At 36.6% G+C, this 24,254-nt stretch overlaps 2 protein-coding genes across 2 annotated transcripts in view; both read right to left on the bottom strand.

The window, feature by feature from the left end:
* The window catches only part of EML4 (echinoderm microtubule associated protein like 4), an 86,481-nt gene extending 69,336 nt beyond the window's left edge, over positions 1-17,145 (bottom strand). Inside the window, exons 1-5 of the mRNA XM_008569561.1 lie at positions 17,133-17,145; positions 16,090-16,272; positions 4,909-5,038; positions 651-779; positions 123-148 (exon numbers count right to left, since the gene is read on the bottom strand). Of these exons, the coding sequence (XP_008567783.1) occupies positions 123-148; positions 651-779; positions 4,909-5,038; positions 16,090-16,272; positions 17,133-17,145 (481 nt within the window). The remainder of the gene's footprint in view (positions 1-122; positions 149-650; positions 780-4,908; positions 5,039-16,089; positions 16,273-17,132) is intronic.
* A 1,790-nt stretch (positions 17,146-18,935) lies between these two features.
* Positions 18,936-21,535, bottom strand: LOC103587994 (ATP-dependent RNA helicase DDX18-like). Its single transcript, XM_008569562.1, is given in 4 exon segments — positions 18,936-19,127; positions 19,186-19,802; positions 20,021-21,181; positions 21,454-21,535. Coding segments are annotated over 4 exon segments (2,052 nt in total).
* Positions 21,536-24,254: the final 2,719 nt, after the last annotated feature.

Here is a 24,254-nt window from a genome sequence, read left to right on the forward strand (position 1 = left end):
GACTACTATGAACTAATAAAGTACACTGAATAAAAATAAGTCAATATCCTTATCAATTAACAAAAATTAAACTAATGTAGAAAAAGCAAAATAATATATATTTTTAAAGATTTTTAATTTACCTTGGTTGATGATGACATCTTTATGCCTAAAAAAGAAATTCAAAGAACACATTTATTTTATAATTTCATATGGCTGACCATTAAAATCACCTGAAGAAAATGTAAGGTTCAACCTAGGCCACACCCTAGATAAATCTCCAAAAGTGAAATTCAGGCATCAGTATTTTTTAAAGTTTGTCACTGGTTTCAAATACTAATATACACAGTTTTATAAAATAATAAGTATCCCACAAGATCACCTAAACAGTGAAAGCATAAAAAGAATTTATGAAAAATATTCAAATCTTATGGAATTATTGAGATTTATTATCTGAGTTTAGGGAGCATTAACAGGAAGATATGGCTTTCCTCAGAAGACTTAAAAGAAAAAATATACCAAAAATAAAATATGTATATATATATATATAAATTATAATATAGATTTTTTTAAAAAAAGATTCAAACCAGACATATATAATTGTACATGTAAACATGACAGTTACAGAATTATTAATTTTCAAATATAATGGAGAAAAGCATAATACTTACTTATCTGTATTTTTTATAACTTTTGATATTAATTTTGATGTTGAAGCTATTCTCAATAATTTATTACGACTATCATCTGAATTTTCCCATGAATTCTGTGACTTTTCAGCTGTTGGTGGTCGTCTTATGCTAAAAGAAACACATAAATTTCTTAGAGAAAAATCCTGAGTAGAAGAGACATAAAATTGACAGTTTAAATCGAACACAAAAGCAGCAATTAACATTTCCTTAAAGCTAATCCAGAAAAGAGAAGAAAGGATTAGTTGAAAGGCTCTGCCTGGATGAGTAAAGGAGTTAAACAAGGCAATTAACAACTCTCTGGGAATGAATTTAATAGTTTTCTAAGATTTCCAAGCAGAAGTAGGTTGACAAAATATATCCATACCTAATCATAAAGCTTGAATCAATGTTTCTAAAACAGGCAAATTTAATTAAGCTGTTCTCAGTATTTTATTATGAGGCAGCTATAGCACTGAACTCCCAGCATGCAGGTTTAGATCCCCAATTTAGGCTCACACACACTGTTAGAATGTTTCTCCCTTCTCCCCCTCTCATAACTTTAAAATATTAATGATTACGAACACAGAGAGAAGCCCTCAAGCAAGCCTTTAGCATAGAAAAGACCAGGTGAAAGGGATTCATTTCTCTATGCAAGCAAGAACTTATCCTCCCAAGACCCAAAACTGAAACTGAGCTGTAGCCGCAATGAAGAGCCATTTGTTGAAAAGGGCCCTTGTAAGTTGAAGGTTGTAATGATGCCAAAAATATGGTGAGGATAATTACACATTGCCATTTTTCTATCCATGGCTATACATTTATGCATAGGTATATATAAATTTTAAAGTATTCTATAATTTTATTATAACAGTATTGTTTTGGTTTTAGAGTAGATTATTTTTTCTGCCTTCCTTTCATCGGATTGTTTCTAACAGTTTTTTTCTCTTTCCCAGTGTTAACTGAGAAATTTTGACCTTAAATCTTTATTCCCCAATGTGCTAAAATATAGATTATGGCAATGAAAGGGAAAAAAACCACCAGGCTTTTCTCTTGGAATCCGTGGAGAGCCAACCTTTTCCCAAGTCACAGAATTTAGGTATCATTACAACCATTCCCTAGCTCTGTACTCAGGGACAGTTTAAACCTTTTGGTGGGAGTAGAATTCTTGCTTTCTGGAGTTTGTCTGTGTATTTGGAGAGGCTGTGAAGAGGGTTGGGGAGAAGGTGATGCTCGAATTTGTGGACTTTGATCATTAGAATGAGAGTCCTCTTTTTTTTCTTTCTGTCCTTGTGGTTTTTCTTTCTTTTTTTCTGTACCACTGTAAAATAAAGTATAACATGGAACAACACATATTTAAACAAACAAAAAAAAAATCAAACGATAGAAAAGTGATTATTATATAATTTAAAACTCTAAATCATAGAGCTATCACAATTTACACTGCTTTCATTCAATAAGGAAAAATATTTCTTTGAAAACTCTGGAAGCTATTAAAATCTTCAGTGAAGAATTTGTAAAAATTCTAAGGCAATTTATTCTATGAAGATTGCCCTTTTGGACAGAAATGGGCCTCTAATGAATTTCGTCACCTTGGCAGATATTGGGGGACAATATAAGCTCTCTTAACTGATCTCAATTTATCCAAATCAGAGTATTGGTAACATTTTCCATTGTCTGTGTAAAACATACTGATTGATGCCCAAGGCATACTAAATGTTCATGTTTAATAGGTTAGTCTCTAATTCCTGTTTCTTATGTGTATACTTCTGCTTCTGCCAATTGAGTTTTAAATTTACCAAGAGTAAATTTAAAGTAAATTTCCCAAACCTGTTTATGCCAGTTGTAGTTATTTTAATTATGAGCTAATTAAACACACACACACACACACACACACACACACACACACACACACACACACAAAATATACATAGAAAAAAATTGCAATTTCTATGAAAACTAAATTGAATGCTCTGGAGAGACTATAAAAATGAGTTACTAAAAAAAACTTGTTAAATTTAGTATAGGAGAGAGAATTTAAAAAATCATAGAGAGATGGGTTCTCACATATTGTTTTGCCAGAGTTTTAATTTTCTTACTGTGCCTTAAAAAAATAAAACTAAAAATTATAAGAAGTTATTTATAAGTGTATTTATTAAAAGACAGTCAAGGAATTTGATCAGACATGCATACTTAGAAAGGGGGTAGGAGGCTTGGCCTTTCATAAAAAAATCAACAAATGAATATATGTGAATATATTTTAAGTTAAAATAAAATATTTAAGATATTTACATATAAATTGTTATGATTCTGCACTTTGACTCTTTTTCTTTTTATCAGCACCACACTCTCCCGAGTGAGCCACAGGCCAGCCCCTCTTTTTCTTTTTAAAGCCTACGGCACCCAATATTCCCAGGCAGTCTCCTATCCAAGTACTAACCATACCCGATCCTGCTTAGCTTCTGAGATCAGATAAGACTGGGCGTCTTCAGTGTGGTATAGCCATAGACTGCACTTTGATTCTTAATGAACCCACCAGCCATTCCCAATTACACTGGATAAGAATACTTACACTTTTGACAATATTACAAAGCAGATGGAATAAAGACTTGAACTCCAGTGCTGAAAAGGTAGAAAACTATCTACTGTCTATAATTCTTAATCAAAGGACATTTTGTAATTTGACTATAAGGTACATAATCTATAACAAAGTATGTTCAAGGACATTTTTAACAATTATACACAGTATGCACAATTTAACTATCACATTATAATAGTTAAAAATGTATCATTTTGACAGTGACATTTCTTAATCTGATTCAGTTCTGGTAATTTCTGACTTCAGACTGTCCCTTGACTATCTACCTACTTAATGTTCAATTTTTTTTTTAAAGTATGTGCTAAGAAATACAATTCTACCTTACAAAATCAGATTAATCTTGAAATTTAAAAAAACTGAGTTAGAAGTTACTTCTTTCTTGTTGGTCTTCAAACTATACTGAATGCACACACCACTACTTTTATGTGGGCCTAGTACAACCTAGAAGAGATTTTCCTTCTGGGTTATTTAAAAGCAAACTACAGAGCCCCTGCACCATAACATAACAAACTCAGCTGATCTTAGACTGTTGAATTACTATTGTGTGTAGTACTAAACACTACACAGCAACAGTACAATAGCTACGTAAGAAAATGGGCTGAATCCTAACTATTACTGGATGCAACATGGAAGTTTATTTAAAATTTCCACCATGAGTTTTTCTTCTTATAATCTGTCCTTTTCTCCTGATGGTGAAGCACAGGTAATAAATTTTGGCATCGTTTGGAGGGGAAAGTCTAGACTCTGTAATAATGACTTCACAGATTGAATTTTAGAAGTAATATTAAAAGGGCTAGAAATCTTACTATTTCTTTACCATTACAAAGCCAACTGTTTGGTTAAACATCTACAAATCCACAGTAACAAATACTTCAGTCACTGGCTTAAGTTTATTGAAGTAAGCATTTTCTATCAGTACATTGTTACACATTATCCTATTACTTATGGGTTCTCTCCACTCATTCTTTGAAGAAAATAGTTGTAAGATTATGTAGTTGATCTTCTATGGTCTCTCCAAACTCGATATGGAACAATTTGCTAGAAATTACAACAAAGGGGAATAATCCTGAAAGCAATTTTATTGGAACAATAGATTAACTGATTGATGGACAGAATATATAGAACCCTCCATAGCTCTCCTGCTCACCATCCCCCAACATGCAGACACAAACACACATAACATAGTACTATAATATTTTGAATTAAGCCTTAATTTTATAGTCATGGTTAAAGAATAAAAGTTATAATGGCATTTAATCTCCCACAAATGTAGATTTATATCAGAGATTCTATTTTCCCCTAAAAATGCTATATCAAATATATCACTTGCTATATGGAAAATTCACTTATGTAATTTCATGATATATATTACAGTTATCTCTTCAATAAATGCTTCTTAAAAGAAACAAAAAGAAGCAAAAGAAAACCAGGAAATAAAATTGCTTTCTTTCAAGGTCTTCCTCACACAACTGGACAGGTATGATGAATATAAACTGAGTGAGCATAGCCTAGATAATCCCTACATTCACAGTTAAAAAATTCAAAGGACATGCTCACTTGAATTCCTTAGAGCTCTATTTCATTTATTTTTCAAAACTAAGACTGATTTATCACATTCACACAATTTTTGCAAAGTTAGGTTTTTTCCCCTTTACAAATGGGTACCTTTTAGCAGCAGATGAAAGTGTTTCTTTTCTTGCAACTGAGACAGAGCTGGTGTGACTTGGTTTCCTGTTTGCACCACTTCCATTGGTTATACAGGACATGGAAATAGCTTCTCGAAGGCCTGGCTGGCCTAAAAATAGTTAAGAAGAAAAATTTTTATGTCAAACTTTAAAATATTTCTTAAAAATTGAAGTTTAAAAAATTACATTAGCATTTATTACTTGTGAGCAGATTGCCGTCATGGTAGGCAGCATATGATATTACTGTCTCAAGATGTAATCCACTACAACTGAAAGGCCATGCTGAGTTGTTAAAATGCAGTTAGGCTTATTCTCCTAACTAAATGGTTTGCTCTCCACACATAGCAGCTTTAAAGCACATGATTCAACATTGTGCTACAAGTAAAACATAAATTTTAAATCCTAAAAATCATAAATGTTAAATCCTAGAATGTTAGTCCATATAAATAAAGAGTAAGTATATAAAGTAACCTCTTTATATACTTACTTGCTTTCTCAACTTATATAGTAGGAGGGGAACAAATGTGTGATGGGTATGTTAGTCTGGTCAGAAAGACTCAAAGTCACAGGATAAAACAGTCACATCTACTAAGTCTAGTTTTATTTAAAGGTTTGGAAATAGAGAATAATTTTGAACTTTTGGACGTGCATGTAAGCAAAAAATCTAACATTTTGATTTGGACAATCTCATGTTTCTTTGCTTCTCTTCATAAAAGTACACCTTTTCTAACGTGCCTCTCTTAGTTTACTCTCTCACTAGCCCCTTTATTTTCTTCACAGTCTTCATCACCATTTATAATTATCTATAACTCTATGTGGATTCCTTGTTCATTCTGTGATTCTTGTATACAGCCCCATGCTTAGCACTGTGGCTGGCACACAGAAAACAATGTCAGAATGACTAAATGAATGCATCTTCACCACCACTGCCTCAAATTTCTCTTTCTGGATTATGCTTAGTTTATCTCTATTTTCCCTTCTTGCAGTTTTACCCCTCTCTAAGGCATCTCTACACTATGCCGGAATGATCTTTCTAAAACATGCTACATGTCTTTGAATTTAATATTCCACCAATTGTAATATGCACCATTGTATTAAGTACCACTAGAAAGAAAGAAGTGTTTCTTACAAGAACTACCAAGACACCATCAATTGTAATATATTACAATTTTAGAGAGGTTAAAATGCAAAAAAAAAAAAAAAAAAAGGCATCTTAGAGCAATCAATTACTGTAAATCTGCCCATCACTCCAGCTTAAAATACTTTAATGGTTCTCCATTGCCCTCAGGATAAAAACTAAATTCCTTAGCAAGGCATAGGAAAACCTTTCACTATGGGCCCTACCTACCAGTCTAGGCTCATTTCTTGACACACCCAACCTCACACCCTGCGCTTCAGTTTATTCTGAACTCCTGATCTAATTTACTCTTTTGCACTTTTACACCAGGATGGTCCTTTTCTCCAGCATATGCTACTCTCCTCTGCTTGCCTAAACCAATATGTACTCATCATCCATCCACCCATCAAATATTTACTCAGGATCTATTATGATCCTAGCTTTTGGTTTACAAAAGTGTACAAGGCAGCCACTGAAATCAAAGAGTTCAAAATCTTGCAGGAGAACCCCTGGCAATGAAATCATGTAGTAAGTACAGGGACAGAGTTATATCAACAGAGCATCATGAAAATACAAAGAAAGGTCACATAATCTTGAAAAGATGATTAGAGATAAAGAGCTCAAGGAAAGCTTCCTTGAAGAAATACAGAAGAGTGCTCTTAAAGGTAAGTAAGAAATAGCCTGTTGAAGGGGGGTTGATAAGATACTGGGATCCTATTCCAGTATGTGTAAAGGAACAGCAAGACTATAACGCAAAGTGGGTGTGTGTATATGTAAATGTGGCACTTGGTGGGTGGACAAAAAGCTCTTCTGGTGTGGCCACGATGTAGAACAAGAGAGGACTGAGTCTAGATAGGAGAAGTAAGCAGGATTTAGATCATAGTATATAGAGGACAGAGAACCACTAAAGGGTTTTAAGCTTAAAAAAAAAGACAGTTCAATTTATGTTTTAGAGAGAACCCTCTAGTGACTATGTGAGGAACAGATTTCAGGGCAGTGGTGTAAACATAAGATGACGAGGACCTGAAACAAGACCTGAGTAGCATGAATAGAAAGAAGGCAGTTTTACTATTTAGGATTTAAAAGATGTCAAATTCAGTTTTGGGATATGCCATACTTATGAATTCTGAAGGACATACAAGTGGAACAATTGAGTAAACAGATAATTGTGAAGTGTAGAAGTCTAAAATATAGATAACAACTTGGGTACTGGCAGCAATAACTGGCTATTAGGACAAGGAAGGCAGAGGAGTGCTGATGACTCCTCCAGCAAGGAACCTTCAACCCTAGTTTGAGTTAGGTATTTATTCTAGGTGCTCCCATAACACCCTAAATTTACCTTTTTAAATACCACTTACATAGTTTTGTTATTGACTGTCTGTCTTCTCACTTTACCTGAGGTTCTTTGTGGGAAAAGGCAGTGACTTTTATTTCCTTATCTCCAGCACCTAAAGCAGTGCCTAGTACATTGAAAAGATGAAGGAAACAGACAACTGTCAACGCAATAAGTGGTACAGAGTAATATTAATTATCAAGCATCTACTATGTGCTAGGCACTGTCCTCAGTATTTTATAATTATTGTCTCCTTCAATCTTCATCACAATCCTAAAAGGAATTAAAAGAAACTAAAAGGAATTAAAAGAAACTAAAAGAAATTGAAGAAACTGAAGTCTAGAGAAATTAATTACCATGCTCAAGGTTATATTGTAATAGGCAGTGAAATCAAGATTTGAGTCTACGCACAAGGACTGGTAAATAAGTACAGAGAAGGAATAATTCTGCCTAGTAAAGAGTGTTTTGAGCTGTGCGAGGACAATAGACAGGAAACTACCAAATGGGGTGGGGGGAAGAAAATTCTAAGCAGAGAACAGCACTAAGTCATCAAGGTCCCCAGATACTTAAAACAGCCAGAAAAGACCAAAAGAAGATTTTCATGGTCACTTTCAATCCTATAGTTTGGGATAACTCTTAGTACTAAGAATCCTTAGTATTTGGATAAAAGCATGAATGATATTCCAGGGTACAGGAAATGAATTAAGTAAAGCAGAGGTAGAAAATAAAAAAGAACTGTGGGTGAATGCTTGTTTTTTCAGCTGAGAAGTCAAAAGCATATTCTTTGAAATTTAGAATATTAGGAAGTTAACTGAAAGGAAGAAACAGAAAAATGATCATTGCAGTTACGCAAATTTATAACTGGAATGCATCATTAGCTCTGTGTGTGTACATGCACGTGTGTATTTTCCCACCCTACCTCCCCAGGGCTTGGGCATTATAAAGCCTGAGCCATAAAACTCTCAAAGACTAGCCTGCAAGACTTGAAAGAAACAGTGACCTTCAGAAAACCAAAGGTACAAGAATAGTTCTATTCTCAACAGCAACCAGGCTGAAATAAGAGAAATTTAGGCTAAAAGGTCCTAAACCACGGAAGGTACAAATTTAATTTTAATCACAGTGGAAACCATCATAATGCCAGGGTTGGAGGCCAATGAAAACTTTTATACTTTAGCTCACTTTATCAAGACATGAGACTACAAATCATTATGGTTCATATTCCTTGATGATAGACTCAAGCAGGTGAACTTTTTGACACTGTAGTCTGACAGTTCCTAAATATGAATGAATTTCACTGTACTCTAGACTTGCAAAGTAATTATTAGAGACTGCTGCACATTTCATAGTTCAAAATCTGAAATCCTTGTGACTCCCATATGTAATATTCTCTTATTCTTGTATTATCTCAATCCCTCCCTCTGAAGCAGTAATTTTCTTTTTTTTGTCTTTTTCCGTGTCCGGCAACGGATCGCAACCCTCAGTGTCGCCCCCGCACCGGACCGGGACCGGCAACGGGACCGCAACCCTCGGTGTTGCTCCCGCGCCTCGCTTAGCCAGTGAGCGGGAACCGGTCTGTATGTGGGATCCGAACCCTCGGGCGGGAGCGCCGCCGCGCTTCCCAAGCGGCGCACTATCCAGTGCGCCACCGGGCCGGCCCAGTAATTTTCTTTTATCACAAGTTCCTGTTTCTATAACTTTCTTCTTCCTGCATTCAATTTAACAAGCATTTATTGAGTCACCCCAAGGCCAGCTACGTTAGTTAGAAACCATCCTTGCCTTCAAATAGTTTATTATCTAGCAGAAGCAACAAATATACAGGCCAAAAAAGATGTACAAATAAAATTTTTAAACAATTCCAAGAGACAAAAAATAGAAATATAATTTTCAGTAAATAATTTGAGGCTTTAAAGGATGGGCAAAATTTTGATCAGGACTGAAGGGCAGAGATGGTCCATGGAGGAAAAACTCTGGTTGATCCTCAGATTATTTTATTTATTTCAGCTTTCCTGTTACATACTTCACAGCTCCAACTGTATACCTCTTCCACTCTCTTCATTTTCAAGCTCCCTGAGACCTTTTTCAATCTGACGATTACTTTGCTTCATTCTTTGAGAAGATTGAGGATTACATGTACTCCATCAAATTTTATCTTCTCCCTTTGGAATTATATCTGTACACTTCTCATTTCCTCTTGTCTCACAGGAAGATGTACTCAGTCCTTTCAACTTCTGGCCACTAATTTTTTAAAAGTGTATTTTGAGAGGAAATGACAAAGAAACAATTGATTCTCATAGACACTGTAAATGATAATTGCTGCCTGGTCTGAGCAATAGCCACCAATATAATCCTATAAACAAAGAGCAACTTAGAAGTCTCTGAGGTATAGCTGAAATAATGAGACACTCCTTCATCCTCTACCACAGTTATCAGTCATTATAGTGTGAGGGTTCCACCAGGGAAATTCACACCTTCCAAATCTGATTAATGTAATTTACTTATCAACAACACTTACAGCAAACGTATGACAATCCCTGCCTTCTCCCAAAAGTTATTTGGGGTAGGAACCACATGATACAGATTTGGGCCTTTACCGTATCCCAGATTTTATATAACTAGGAATGTTTCTTTCGGAGAACTGACCCCTATATTTCAATTTTGCCTCTGGGTTCTTTGATTTCTCAAGTGGCAACTACAATGCTTCATACCTTTGGTATACCAGCATTTTCCTGGTTTAAATGACTGATTGCCACCTTCAGATATATTTGACTTTTAAACTTCTTTATCATTGTATACAAACAGCTTGTCTTCATATAATGCTACTAAGCTATATTCACAAATTACATTCATCTGGTCACCCCAAGGGTCCTAATTGGTTTCCCAGGCGCCAGCTGTGACATAATTTGTCTTTCTGGCAGTTAAAACTGCCAAAATGTTCCCTGGGCCTTCCATTTTGCTCCAAAGTACAGGTAATTTTTTTTTCTTTTGGCAAGAATTTAGTTGCAACTGGTGCATATATTATGACCATATGTCGTCAAAAGGAAAGAATTCTCTGACAGAGGAGAAGGTATATGAGAAATTTAAATGACTGGCTACCTTAGAAACTATTGAGAAAACTTTCTACCACAGTTAAGTGTCTGGCATAGTATAATCAAGAAAAAATGGTGCTTAGATTTTAATACTGCTAGTATGCTGGAGAAGATAAACTAAAAGAAGAGAACTAAAGATACTGAAATGACTGGTTAGGTGTGTTTCTGATTTTGGCATTTTACTGAGTGGCAATACTACTATGAAGTGACATAGCAGAATTTCATTAAGCCATTAGCACACACATCATTAACATTTAGTTTTAGCCATACCTGAAGCCAAGTCATGGCCCTCATATCACCACCATCTAGCTAAACTATGTAATAGTTGTCTTCAGAAATATGGAAGTTGACATCCTTTAGTTTCATAAAAGATCTCAAAAGTATTTATTTATAGGGGTTTAGTCTGATCTCTAAAGAAAAATCCTCTAGAAAATGTAAATACCTTAAGATGATACTGATCAATGTCCTGTCAATAATTTATGTGAAAATAAATACTATAAATTCTAATTTCCCAGGGAAATCCACAGTATCAGAAATAATTTTATCTTTTAGTTGAGAGGAAAAATACAAAATCCTACAAAATAATTTAATTAGAAAGTACTTTATAAAACCTTCATTTATTTGAAAATATTTACTCCAAATTTTCATACCATTAATATACTAATCCTATTTAATGTCAAAACTGATAGTTGACCTATTTTAGGCTATACACAAATGCCAATACTGAAGAGTCACTTAATATTTTTTCTAATTACTTTCTATAGTATACTGTATATAAACTACAAAATTAAACTGTTTAGAGTTGCCAATAATAAAATTATAAAACTTTAAATATGTATTTCTCTTGATGTTTTAGTGTCAATATTAGAAAACATAATTGGTCAGGCAAATTTTTCCACTAAAGGGAAACAGAGTAATTAATTCTTAACAATGAATTACACTTAACTGTAAAATAGTTATTTTTCCAAGTCAATACTTCCATCAATCCATTTTACAGACAGCAAGTCAAAGCCTGTGTCCAAGATAACAAAGCCACTCAAAGAATAATCACTAGTGGACCCCATTTCAGAATGTAACCACAATAGCATATTTTAAGAATAGCAGTAAAAGTAAACTTATAAAATAAGATTTTAGAACCAATTGAAATAAACTTAGTATCTCTCTAATTAATAAGATTATTAATAAAAACTAAGAGTAAGTATGTGAAAAGAAAAAGTTCCAATGTAGCAGCTACCAGTGGCTCTATTGGTTCCAGAAGTTAACAAAACTGATCCCAGACTCACTTTAGAGACAAAGGAATTATGAATAAGGACAACCAGAAAAAGTGCTAGAAAGAACACTTACAAAATGTAGTTTCTGGGGAATAGGAACTATAGCTATTTAATTATAACTGTATTTCATGACACTGAGAGGTAGACACCAAGTAACTGATGTGCCTTACAAACTATCCTGCATCTGCTGTGGGGGCGGGCAGGGGGGAAGCAGTCTTTAAGTTTCCCTTACATTTTGAAGAATTTTCCTTAAGAAATACCTTAGTAAATAAAAAATGAGAGAAAACGTCTTTTAAACTTTTCTCAGTTAACATGATTACAATGTGCTGTTGCTTTAGCACAAAAATTTTTAAATGTTTTTAAAGACTAAAACAAGCTATTTAAAATAAGCTTTAAAAAATGTTATAGATGGCAACCAAACACTATCATTTTCTATTACAGGACTTAAAATACTTATACAGACTCAGAAGCTGAGGGTACATATACCAATTATAGATGGGAAACTTATTCATCTCTCTCTATACAAAGTTTACCCTCACTATAAAGCCCATATACTACATTAACTGATTTGGCTCCTCACTCTCATTAACAACTCCAAAATCCTCTTATAAAAATCAATTTATAGCCAAATACTTCTTTTTCCTGGCTTGATCTCAGGAGCCCTCAAGGTTGGTTCTCAAAAATATAAGAAAATTTAAAAACCACAATATAACATTATTAGTCAAAGTGGTTTCTATCAAGTTTTCTGCCACACTCTCAAGCCTCTTATCCCTTGTCATTGACACATTTATCTTACTACCACTAATGGAAAACATCAATCCTGCCTTCTCTAGTCTAACTCTCCATGGTAAACATCTAGGCCTAGAGTGCATAAGAGTGGGAGGTAAAGATGGACTTCTGGTCAAGATGGTGGAATAGACAGTCCCCAGTGCCACTCTCTCCCACAAATCAACTAATTTACAACTATTAAAAAGGAATGACAGCCAAGCTGGGGCTGCTAGAGCTCAGGGGAAGAGGAGGAGAGACCTATGGAGTACACAAAGGCAAGAGAAGCCACAATGAGAGAAAGAAAAAACTACTCCACTTCGAGCCCAGGTCACTTCCAGGCTGGAGCTGCTGAACACGTGGAGCAGGAGCTGGCAAAAGCCACAGCTGTGCCCTTCAGATGAAGATGCTTGGAGCCGGCAGGGAAGAAGAGGGCCTTGTTGGCCCCCAGGCCAGCAATACCACTAATAGGGTTCCTGTGGACCCACAGAGGACTGAGGATCCACAACAAACGGAAAAAATGAGCCACTCAGAGGCTGGTGAGTCATCACAAGGGACTGGCGCACAGCCTGTCCCATGGTAAGTGTTTGCAGCACAGGCGGTGAGAGAGATGGGCCCCCTGGGGGAACACTGGGACATAGCAAGGACAGCTGGTCTGCTTCCCAATCAGTGTAAGACCACTCAGAGGAGACTGGGCAGGAATACAGAATGGCATTGAGTGCAGTCTGATGAAAAGACTCAGTCCCAGACTAGTGTTTCTACACAACCCAGGTGCACTGGATTGCGTGAGAGCTGGAAGTACCTATAAAGTCAACCATTAAAACCTGAGCTGCACAAAAAGCCTTCCCCAGGGAAACAGCAGCAAAGCAGCAATTTAGCTCAACCACAGAGCTCAAGCACTTGTCCCCATGGGAAGTTCCCCCACTTTAGAAGTAAGCAAAGGACAACAAATTAGTTCCAGCACAGAGTTTAAGTGGTGGGAACAGCAAATAATCCAACACAGAACTGAACAAAAAAACAGAGTACCCATTGGGGCCCATTTGGGATCATGAAGTATGGAGCCGGGGCCCAGACCCTCCACCCACAACCAGGCACACTGCCAGCGCCACAGGGCCCACCCGGGGTCCTGAGGTATGAAGTTGGGAGCCACCAGCAACTAGGTAAGGAGCATGCCAAAAACATCACCTCCATGTGGGTGGCCCACCACAGGCCACCACAATGACTACAGCTGCTGTGAAAGTGGCTAGATGCCACAACCACCAGGGTCTGACAGCCACTGGAGTGCACTGATACAAGGAGAGTCACCAGCAGAGACCAAAGAAAAAAGAATGTCTCTCTCCACAAAGACCATTCCAGAGAGACAGAAGAAGCATCTGCTCTACGATAGTATTGGGGGACCTAAACATACCTCTCAGCCTTGGACAGATCATCTAGGCAACAAATCAACAGAGTAACTATTACTCTTTCAGAAGGAGAGAAGAAATCTAGGGTTATCAGAGGTGGGAGGGGGAGCTAGAAGGGGCTGGGAAGAGACTGGACAAGGTGCATACAGAATATGAATTGTAACAATATATATGCAAGTAATATTGATTTTATCAACATATGTCAATGTTGAACCCCCAAAATATGAATAATCAATTATGATTCAATAAAAATAATAAATAAATAAAGTGGGAGGTAAGAGAGGAAATCAAAAACCAAGCAGAATGATGTCCCCACATTCCCCGCCCCCATCAAAAATTTCCCACTTGCACCAGCATTTCTTTCATATATCCACAGTCTTCCATTCTCCACCCTAAACATTCCAAACACTTATTCCCTTTTTTTCACCACCCTGGATCTGTCTTACTTTCTTAAAGGGTATCACTGTCCCCTGAGGAGAAAGTGATAAGGACTGAAACTTCCAGCCATGACAACTGTGAATATCTATCAACCTCTACTCAGTTTTATCTCTTCCATTCTATCTCAGAAGTAGTAGTCCTCTTTCTGTTTAAGACTAGTTTCCCACCTGTTCTAAGATCCCTTTCCAAACGCTCAGAAAACTTGTTTCATTACCAGCATGCTGTCCCCACCCCCAATATCATCTTCCTCTCTGCTGCTCTTTTGTCCCCAACGTAACTTTATGTTCAAGTCTATAACATCTTACAAAAGAAATTAAAAATAATTAAAACTAGTCTGTAATTTAGCATCCTCTTCCAGCTACGACCATCTTACCTTCTCAGGCAAATTTTTTGAAAGAGTGGCTATACATATTTGCTGCTTTCAATTCCACAAATTCTCCTCAACTGCTGTTTCTCAAAATACTGGAATTTGATTTGCAATCCTAAAATCACTCCACTAAAATTGCTTTTGGAGAGGTTTCTACTATTCTCAGAAATGCAAAATCCAATGGTCACCTCTCAGTCTTTGTTTTTGTTTTTTGTTTTTTTTTGTCTTTTGTCTTTTTCCATGTCCTGGCAACGGATCGCAACCCCCAGTGTTGCCCCCGTTCCGGACCGGGGACCGGCAACGGGATCGCAACCCTCGGTGTTGCTCCCGCGCCTCGCTCAGCCAGTGAGCGGGAACCGGTCTGTATGTGGGATCCGAACCCTCGGGCAGGAGCGCCGCCGCGCTTCCCAAGCGGCGCACTTATCCAGTGCGCCACCGGGCCGGCCCTCAGTCTTTGTTTTATTTGACTTTGCTGTAGCAGGTGGCAACATGAATCACTCTTTGCTATGCTGAAATGCTGGAACTCCTAGTGGAACTATCCTGGGCCCTCTTTCCATTTTACATCTTTCTATGGCTTCAGCTATCATCCATAAGCTGAACATTCCCAAATTCTTATTGCTAGATAAAACTAGCATGAGCACTAGACCTGTAATTCAGCTCTCTGTATGTATATATCTATATACCATCTACACCTCAAACTCAACATTCAGAAACTGAATTCATAATCTTTCTTCCAAATGTGTTTCTCATATCTTGGTTAACCGCACTATCTCCTACCTACCTAGAATCTGGGAGTTATGTAAGACTCCTCCCTAGGTTAATAATTTAAATTGACTTATTGCAGTAGGAAGGTAAGCCAATAAACATCCTCACTTTTCCTTCCCATTGCCAAAATGGGAATAATCATGCCTATCCCCATCTACTCTACCAAGAAATCAGTAAAATATATGAAATGATATGTTCAAATGCTTGATTGATGTGATAGAATTCTAATCTTTCACAGTGGTTGAAAGAGGGGAAAGGCCACATTACATCTCCAAATTCAGAGAAAAAGGGTCCTGATGACTGTTTCTCTCCACCTTGAAAACTCCCAATATCTGGATGTTGTAATTTCCATGTACTGGCGCTGGCAATAAGTTTCAGAGCTTAAACTAATTTCTTCAGGATTCTGCTAACTAATGATCACAGAGGGCTTAGAATAAAGCTATTTAAACTATAATAATAAAGAACAAACTTTCAGAATTTCTTGAAAATAAAGAAAAATGAAATAGAAAACAAACTATAATCACAAGTAATCCAAAAAAGAAACTAGTTTTATAGTCTCAATTGTAATATTCAAAGAAAATGTTGCAAAAGACTTCTTATTTTATAACACAATTACCTTTACTTGGGACTGATTTTTTCACTGAGGCCACATGATCTTCAGAGATTGCAAGACGTCTTAAAACATCAGCCAAAGCTGCCTTTAGCACAGTGATTTCATCTTCTTGTTGTTGAACTCGTAACTCAAGAGCTGAGAGGCGATCTTGAACATCAGAAGTACTGGCAGCGGAAACACTATCATCTATAAAATAAATATAGAACATTTAAAAAATAAACTGCTTGAGAAAGAATCTCTTTCTGGTTAAAAAAAAACCAATTCTACCAGATAAACCTTTTAAAGGATGAGAAAAACAAAACATCACCGCATCATGTTTACACAGATTAACCTCTATAAAGATTTTCATGGCTATTTTAACTAATTTAAAATAATACAAGTAGGGCTGGACAGTTAGCTCAGTTGGTTAGAGCACTGCCTCAGAGCACTAAGGTCAAGGGTTTGGATCCCCATACCCTGTACTGGCCAGCCACCAAAAAACAAACAACTAAAATGATAAAAGTTAATAAATTTGACAAATAATTAAATTGAGGAAAGTTTTCCCCATGATCGAAGTTTCTCTATTTTTATACCATCACCTTAACTGACTTTCTCACCAAAATGTTCCCTAAACACATCACTTTGTAGACATCTAGAAACTTGCAAGAGAGCAAACTATTCAAAGTATCCTTCTTAATTACCACATCATTATCATACTTCTCTAAGAAAATAAAAAAGGAATACAAATCAGTTCCATTTTGCTTTATGAATCAGACAGGGAACCCACCACCTCCAGCATCAATGTTCAGAAAGCACTCTTTATTTTTGCCTTTACTATTTTACTCTCCCAACCCCCACAAAAGGCAATACTGCCATGTAATCAGCAAATACTTTTTGTTGCTCCTTCTCTCCCCCTAACATCCCAACCTCTCTTAAAAAAAAAAAAAAAAAAAAAAAAAAAAAAAAGGTATGATTTCTATAAAGCACATACCTAATGTTTGCCTTAGGTAATATAACAACAACAGAAAGACTATTTAAATAAGGTTTAGTTATAAAATAGCAATTACAAACTATTTCCATAGCTACGTAACTTTAGAGTACACTATTTGTTGGGTCAATCAGAATCAAAATGTATATTAAAAAATCAATTGCTACTGGTCAATTCACTACAAGCAGGAAAATTCAGGGAGAAATAACTAACTGTAAAAAGACACCCTTGGCTTACACTGAGGGGATATTTTATTTTTATTTATTTATTTATTTTTAATTCACGTAATTATTTAATGACAGAAAAATAATATCATGAAACAAGCTGGTTACAATTAGTAGGTAGAAGATGACTCCATTTTTGATAAAAAAAAACATTAAAAAGTATGAGCATGCATATGAAAAGTTAGAAGGTTATATACCAAAATATTAACAGTATGTACTCCAGTTCAGTGATTAAATATTCTTTGCTTTTGTGTATTTTTTGAAACATGATTATTTCTGAAACAACAACAACAAACAAAAAACAAGGTACTGGAAAGAACAGTTATTAAATGCCAGGAGTTAGAAACCCAAGAAGCCAAGCTAGGAACCCAGCAGTTAAGGTATGAAACCCAGGACAAGTCCAGCAAGGGTGACAGTGGTCAAGCTCAGAGGTGGAACATTGTTCTTTTCTTTTCCTACTGGAATGCTGTTTATCGGACAGTTTCCTCTACATTTGATGTTCTCAGCATACTTACATTTAATGGCTACAAATATTCACTGGCACAACAAAATGATGCTAGCAACTTTGGTTTTGAATTGGTACAAAATGTAACTATTTCCAGTTGTTCACTATGCAAAACACTAGAAATCAAGTGTACCTACAACAAAAAACCCACCTGACTAAATAACTAACTTTCCTATTATTTTTCTGACCTCTTTTTTCAATTTTCACTGAAAATCTGTTTTTTGTTTCATTGATCTGGAAGAGAGAATTTTTTTTTTTTTTTTTTTTTACAAAGAAACTAACATTAATGTACACTGAGCACTGTCTGATGTCTTGGCCTTTAAGTCTACTTGACAGTTGGCTTTGTCTTCTAAGTACTCTGCAGAATGGGAAGGGCTCACCAAAATCCAAACCACCTTGAAATAAACAAATCTGAATGAGTATCACCGCTGTGTTTTTTAAAAATAGATGTTTGCTAATTTACCAAATGGAGAATAGCAGAATATACCTAAATTGCTGTAAATGAGGCTCAAAAATTTCAATTGCGCACCCTTCCCCCTCCCATGTTAAGACTACTAGGGACACTTCACTCGAATGACACATAACCCATATTTCTTGTTTCTTAAAAAAAAAAAGTAGTGATACCAACTTTATCCTAAGGTGCTGCTTCTTAGGTTTACCCAAAACTCTTTGCCCTTTTATCCTGCAGCATCTTCAGGAGGGGTCAATAGATACTGTTAAGATCCAATAAACAACTAAAACCAAAAAATAAGCTGAGACTATTTTCTGCATTACCACCACCTGTCCAGTATACTCTATCACCTTTTATAGCAAGTTAGTACATCAATCCCGGCCACAAAAACCTTTACGCATCAGGAAAGAAAAGTACAAAAACAATTATATTAAAACAATGATACAAAAATTTTTTTGAAGGGGAGGGGGAGAATATTTAAAATTAAAATACTATATCATTACAACAAAGACCCAAATAATTCCTTGCTTTGTCCTTGGGTAACCAAGGAATATTAGTCTGTATTATATTCCCCAAATAAGACTTGCTGGAAATAACAGTGCTCAGTTCTTGCAATCCAAGTTAATTTATACTTGTTAGAGCAGTCCAAATTACAAAGGCTACAAAAATTCCTTCATCAGAACTAGAGAAAAGAAACCCACTTCAGGGTAAAGTTATCCAAGATGAAAGTGTGTGAGAGAACTGCCTCCTGTCAGATGATTTCTTACTAATGTTTTTAAAGATTTTGGACTTCTCAACTTTTTTGGTTTTCTGGTAGCCAAATCCACCACCACCTCCTCTCTTTTTATGCTTGTCTTCATTGCTGTTCACGTTCAGATCAACAAAAGGAGGCACCTTGAAACTGATGCTTGTCTTCATTGCTGTTCACGTTCAGATCAACAAAAGGAGGCACCTTGAAACTGAATGACAGAGCAACTTGAGGCAAATTTAAGTTACTGACATTATAGATCTGCTTCAGAGAATGGGAATCATATGCTCGAATGTATGACTTATATGCTTCCTGCGCTGACTTATGAAGAAAGTAGTTCTTTTCAATCAATTTTTCAAGCTGAGATTGAATATCAGAAATTTTAGACCAAGAAAAGTCAAATTCATTTCATGGAACCTTGGATTGCTTCAAGTAACGAAGGAATCCCAATTCTTCTGGGCGCAAAATGAGCAAGGCATGCCCTCTTCCGTTCAGGCCTCTGGCCGTTCTACCCACACAATGAATATATTCCTTAGGGTCATCTGGAGGGTCATATTGAACAATCCAGTCAACTTCAGGAATATCCAGTCCTCTTGCTGCCACATCTGTACACAACAATATCCCCAAATCTGCATTGCAGAATTGGAAGAATGTGGTTGTACGCTTATTTTGCTTCTGCCTTCCATGAATGGCCAAAACAGGCAAATCAATGTAGTTCAGCAACTCGTAGTGGTACTTCACGGACTTACAAGATGAAAAAAAGACCATCAGTTTCTTCTTTCAGTTCTTCTTAAGGAATGTAAAGAGCAGAAGAAATCTCTCTCTTTTTTTTTTTCCTTTTTGTCTTTTTTCGTGACCAGTAATGGGATCGCAACCCTCAGTGTCGCACCCGTACCGCGACCGCCAACGGGATCGCAACCCTCGGTGTTGCGCCCACACCGCACTCAACCAGTGAGCAGACCGGTCTCTATATGGGATCCAAACCCTCGGCGGGAGCGCCGCCACGCTGCCAAGCGCCGCACTCTACCGAGTGCACCACCGGGCCGGCCCAGAAATCTCTTTTCTGAGGGACAAACAACATATCCCTGCTCAAGACCATCCACTGTTGCATTAGCTTTGTCATCATCAACGCCAACATACAATGGCTCCTTTTTCAGGGAAATACTGGCCAGATCTTCAACTTTTCGAGTTTGTGTGGCAGAAAAGAGCATGGTCTGTCTATGTACTGGCAGAAATTTAATAATCTGCTTTAATTCCTCTTCAAACCCAACATCCAAGATACGATCAGCCTCATCAATAACCAGACACTGTAGGTTTTTATACATAAACCCTGGGGTATTCTGCATATGGTCCAGGAGACTGCCTGGTGTGGCCACAATGATATTGATCCCATTAGCAAGTTTCTGTGCTTCAGCAGATCTGTTACTGCCACCCATTATCAACCCATATGTGTGAACATGATGAGTCATTAGCTCCTTAAGAACACCAAAAGTCTGCATGGCCAGTTCTCTAGTAGGTGAGAGAATAAGGACTCCTGTTCCATTTCTGGGCATGAACTTTAACTTAACAATAAGTTCAACAGCAGGGATGAGGAATGCTAGGGTTTTACCACTGCCTGTTTTTGCAGCTGCTAGAAGATCTCTGCCTTCCAAAAGTGGTCTGATACTTTCATGCTGAATTTCAGTCATGTTTGTAAAGCCCATTTCTTTTACAGCCTTCAGAGTGTTTTCATTGACAAGATTAGTTAGAGAAGCAAATGAAGTATCTTCAAAGGCTCCTGTCAGTCCCAGGGGCAGACTGGGCACTTCACTGTCATCTTCCTCGTTATCTGGCTTCTCCACACTGTTTTCTGTCTCTTCGGGAGCCTTAGCACTGCCTTCTTCACATTCTCCTTTGTTTTCAGTTTTTGCTTTTTTTGTATCAGGCCCAGCATCAGTCATCATTTTTCTCTTTTTCTTTTTTGATTCTGAATTGAGAGACTGTGTTGCTGTTTCTCCATTGGTTAATATGGTAGATTTCTGGAAGGATTTTTTAACTTTTACTTTTTCCACTGCTTCTTTAGACATATCTCCATTTTGGGTTTCTGATGAGCCCACATTCATAGACTGTTTTTGTGATTTTTTAAGTTTTCCAACTCCCACTGTTTCTTCAGACACATCTCCATTTTGAGTTTCTGACAGGCTCACAGCTGAGGCCCCTGTTTAAAAACAGAACATACACTGTGACAGAGAAAGGGAGGTTTACTTAGAAACACTGGAATCCCAAATGAGAAATACCATGGCTTCCAGGATTCAAATTATTTCGATTTTTCTTCTCTTGCATGTACCTTATTAAAACCTCTTGCAATTTTATGTTGTTCTCCTATAAGAAAAGTAAGTTTGCTTTAAAAAAAAATGCTGGAAAAGGGAAAGCAATATTGACTTCTTATCTTCAGTAAACCATATCTGTACTTTAAGGAATCCAGGTCAGGAAATAGCTTCAAGTTTCGCTGCCGCAACTTGAGGTTCCGTTTCTCAATCTTCTTGCGCAGGAGTTTCATAGGCAGGTGAGACATGCTGTCGGAGAAAGGCCTTCACAGCCGCGCCACTGCACAGTTAGCTCCTCTTCTCTCCGAGTTGACGTTACTTCCTTTCCGCCCACACGTGTGCAGTTCTCGAGGGGATATTTTAGATTCTAACGTAAGAGTTGTTTGGATCAGACTGAGATAATTTAAACTGGGGCAGTCATTCAGACAAGGCACAGTGTGCCATTTTTCTCATACTGAGATAATGTGCCCTGGACCTTCTTATGCAATTTAATTCAAAGTTTGAGTTGAGTTAAACAAAACCAAACCACCACCCTAACATCTGAAAACCAAAGCTATTACCATTACATTATGGAGCAGTAATCAATATTCATATTTAAGATCATATATGCCAACTGACCTCCCAGGCATACATGTATACTCTCTTCTGCCTTAAAGGTATTTTAATGACAATCTTTGAGAAATACTGGTATCAAAGAAAAAGATGGGTTTTATCTTTAATTTAGACTTCAAATTTTGGTTCCATATTAATTAGTTATATTATCTTAAGCAAATTGGGGTTTTTTTGTGTTTTTTTTTTTTTTAGCTCTTTGAGCCTCAATTTCTTCAACTTTAAATAGGATTGGTGTGAGGAAGGTGCCAGGACATGTACAAAGCACAAAAAGTATGATTTGGAAGCTCTGGGCACATTTGTTACATAAGAGCAGATGTGTCAAACTCTGAGATGCTTAAGAATATGACTGGTAAGAACAATTCAGTTCTCATCTTAGAAATTTTTATATTTCAGTCTTTTTCATTTCCATGGCAGTCTAGTTGAATTCTAGCTGATCCACACTCTTTGTAAGTGTGTTAGCCTATGGTCACTATTCTTTTTGCTCAGAATGCTTTCCTATTCTCCTTCTTCTGATAGGATAAAGAACAGCAGCAGCTCTTCTCTTTTGTGAAACTCCTCCATTTTGTGAGGTCCTATCAGGACTGTCAATCTATGATGCCTCATTCCCCCCCTTCTACCCCATACTATTAGGTTGAACCATATGAAATGACCTTTTAATTGGTATAAATATGACTATTAGCAATTTCAATATAATATTATCACTGGAGTGCTTGTGACATATACTCTGGGCCAAATGATATCTTTCTTAATTTCCCAAATTAGAATTGTAGCCCTTTCTCCTTCTTGGTTCACCAGCTGTAAGGATACAGTCCTAAGGCTGTCAATAATAAAGACAGTCCTGAGTTCCAGTTCTAGTCTCTGAAGCCTTGGACATTCAACTTTGAGAGCTAGTCTCATACTCCTCCCAGCTAATTATGTAACATAATAAATTCACTTTTTGCAAGCCATCACTTGTAAGTCAAAGGTCCTGATTAAGTCAGTAAACTATATGGATGTGCCTTTCTAAATGTTCTCAATTTATGAAGAATGAACTATTAAATCTTTAAATTACAGATAAAAATCACAGATAAAGTATTTATGTAACCTGCTTAATTATCAGAAAGATTATTAGACTATAATGCCAAGGTTATAGTCCTGGCTTTTAGTACCAACTTGGTAACTTTTACCTTTGATAAGTCACTTAACTTTTATGAACTTTTTTTTTAAATGACTAAGGTTTTTATTCTGTGAAACTTGAAGAGTCAGGTGATTCAGCTTGTAAAAATCCTACCACAACCTGAAAGATACTGTGATAGGACACAAAGACAATTTTTCAAAGGGCATAACAAACACAAAGTTAACTATTAACAATGACCTGCACTTACATTGTACCTTTCATATTTATTATCTTATCCCCCTTCTTCACACTATCTATATTTTCTACTTGAGGAAATAGCTTGAGAAATTAAATAGTTTGCCCAAGGTCACCAAACTAGTCTTGATATCTGAGACTCAAACACAGGACTCTTGACTTCCAATTTAAGTGCCCTTTATTCTACTGCACACTGCACTCTAACAATAATCACATGAGGACCAAATAAATATATCTTTTCACAAAGCCATTGAAGGGGGTTTAACTACTGAGTGATATAATCAGCCTTTTGTTTTAAAAAGATCATTTTGGCTGCTGTGTGAGAATGGATAGGAACAAGGGAAAATGCAGACAAGAAGCTGTTGCAATAAACCATATGAAAGGTGAGGAGGGCCTAGGCTAGGGTTAAGGTGTCCAGGATAAATATATCTGCTATCTCCATATAAATATTATCATAATGATCCCTCTTTCACTCTCAAGTTCCCTAGTCTGGATGATCAATTAGTCTAGCTAAGGCAGCAGCAATGGAGATACAAAGGAGCATAGCAGTTATCTTCACAGTTCCGTATAGCTCTAAAATTCTGTCTAAAACCTTGGCTCTTCACCTTTTCAGGGGCATGAATCTTTTAAAGAATCCAATAAAAGCTATGGAAAAACAGTACATGAACTCTGGTGTTACACTGAGTAAATATGTTCAGTACTTACAAACTCTGTGACTGTTTTCTTCATGTGTAACTTCCTCACGCTAATGATTAGACAACATAATGCATAGCACTGCGACATAGGGAGAGTTCAGTATGTTACTATCCTATAGTGTTGTTCTTTACTACTCTATTTTTGCCATAAAATTAGAAATGACTTAAAGTCCATGGATCGGGTTAAATAAGCTATGATATGTTCACACTGTAGAATACTTTGCAACAATTAAAAATAATAAGGTAGACGGGGCCAGCCCATGGCTCACTCGGGAGAGTGCGGTGCTGATAACACCAAGGCCACGGGTT

The sequence above is a fragment of the Galeopterus variegatus genome, unplaced genomic scaffold (assembly GCF_000696425.1).
Source record: "Galeopterus variegatus unplaced genomic scaffold, G_variegatus-3.0.2 Scaffold511, whole genome shotgun sequence".
NCBI lineage: Eukaryota > Metazoa > Chordata > Mammalia > Dermoptera > Cynocephalidae > Galeopterus > Galeopterus variegatus.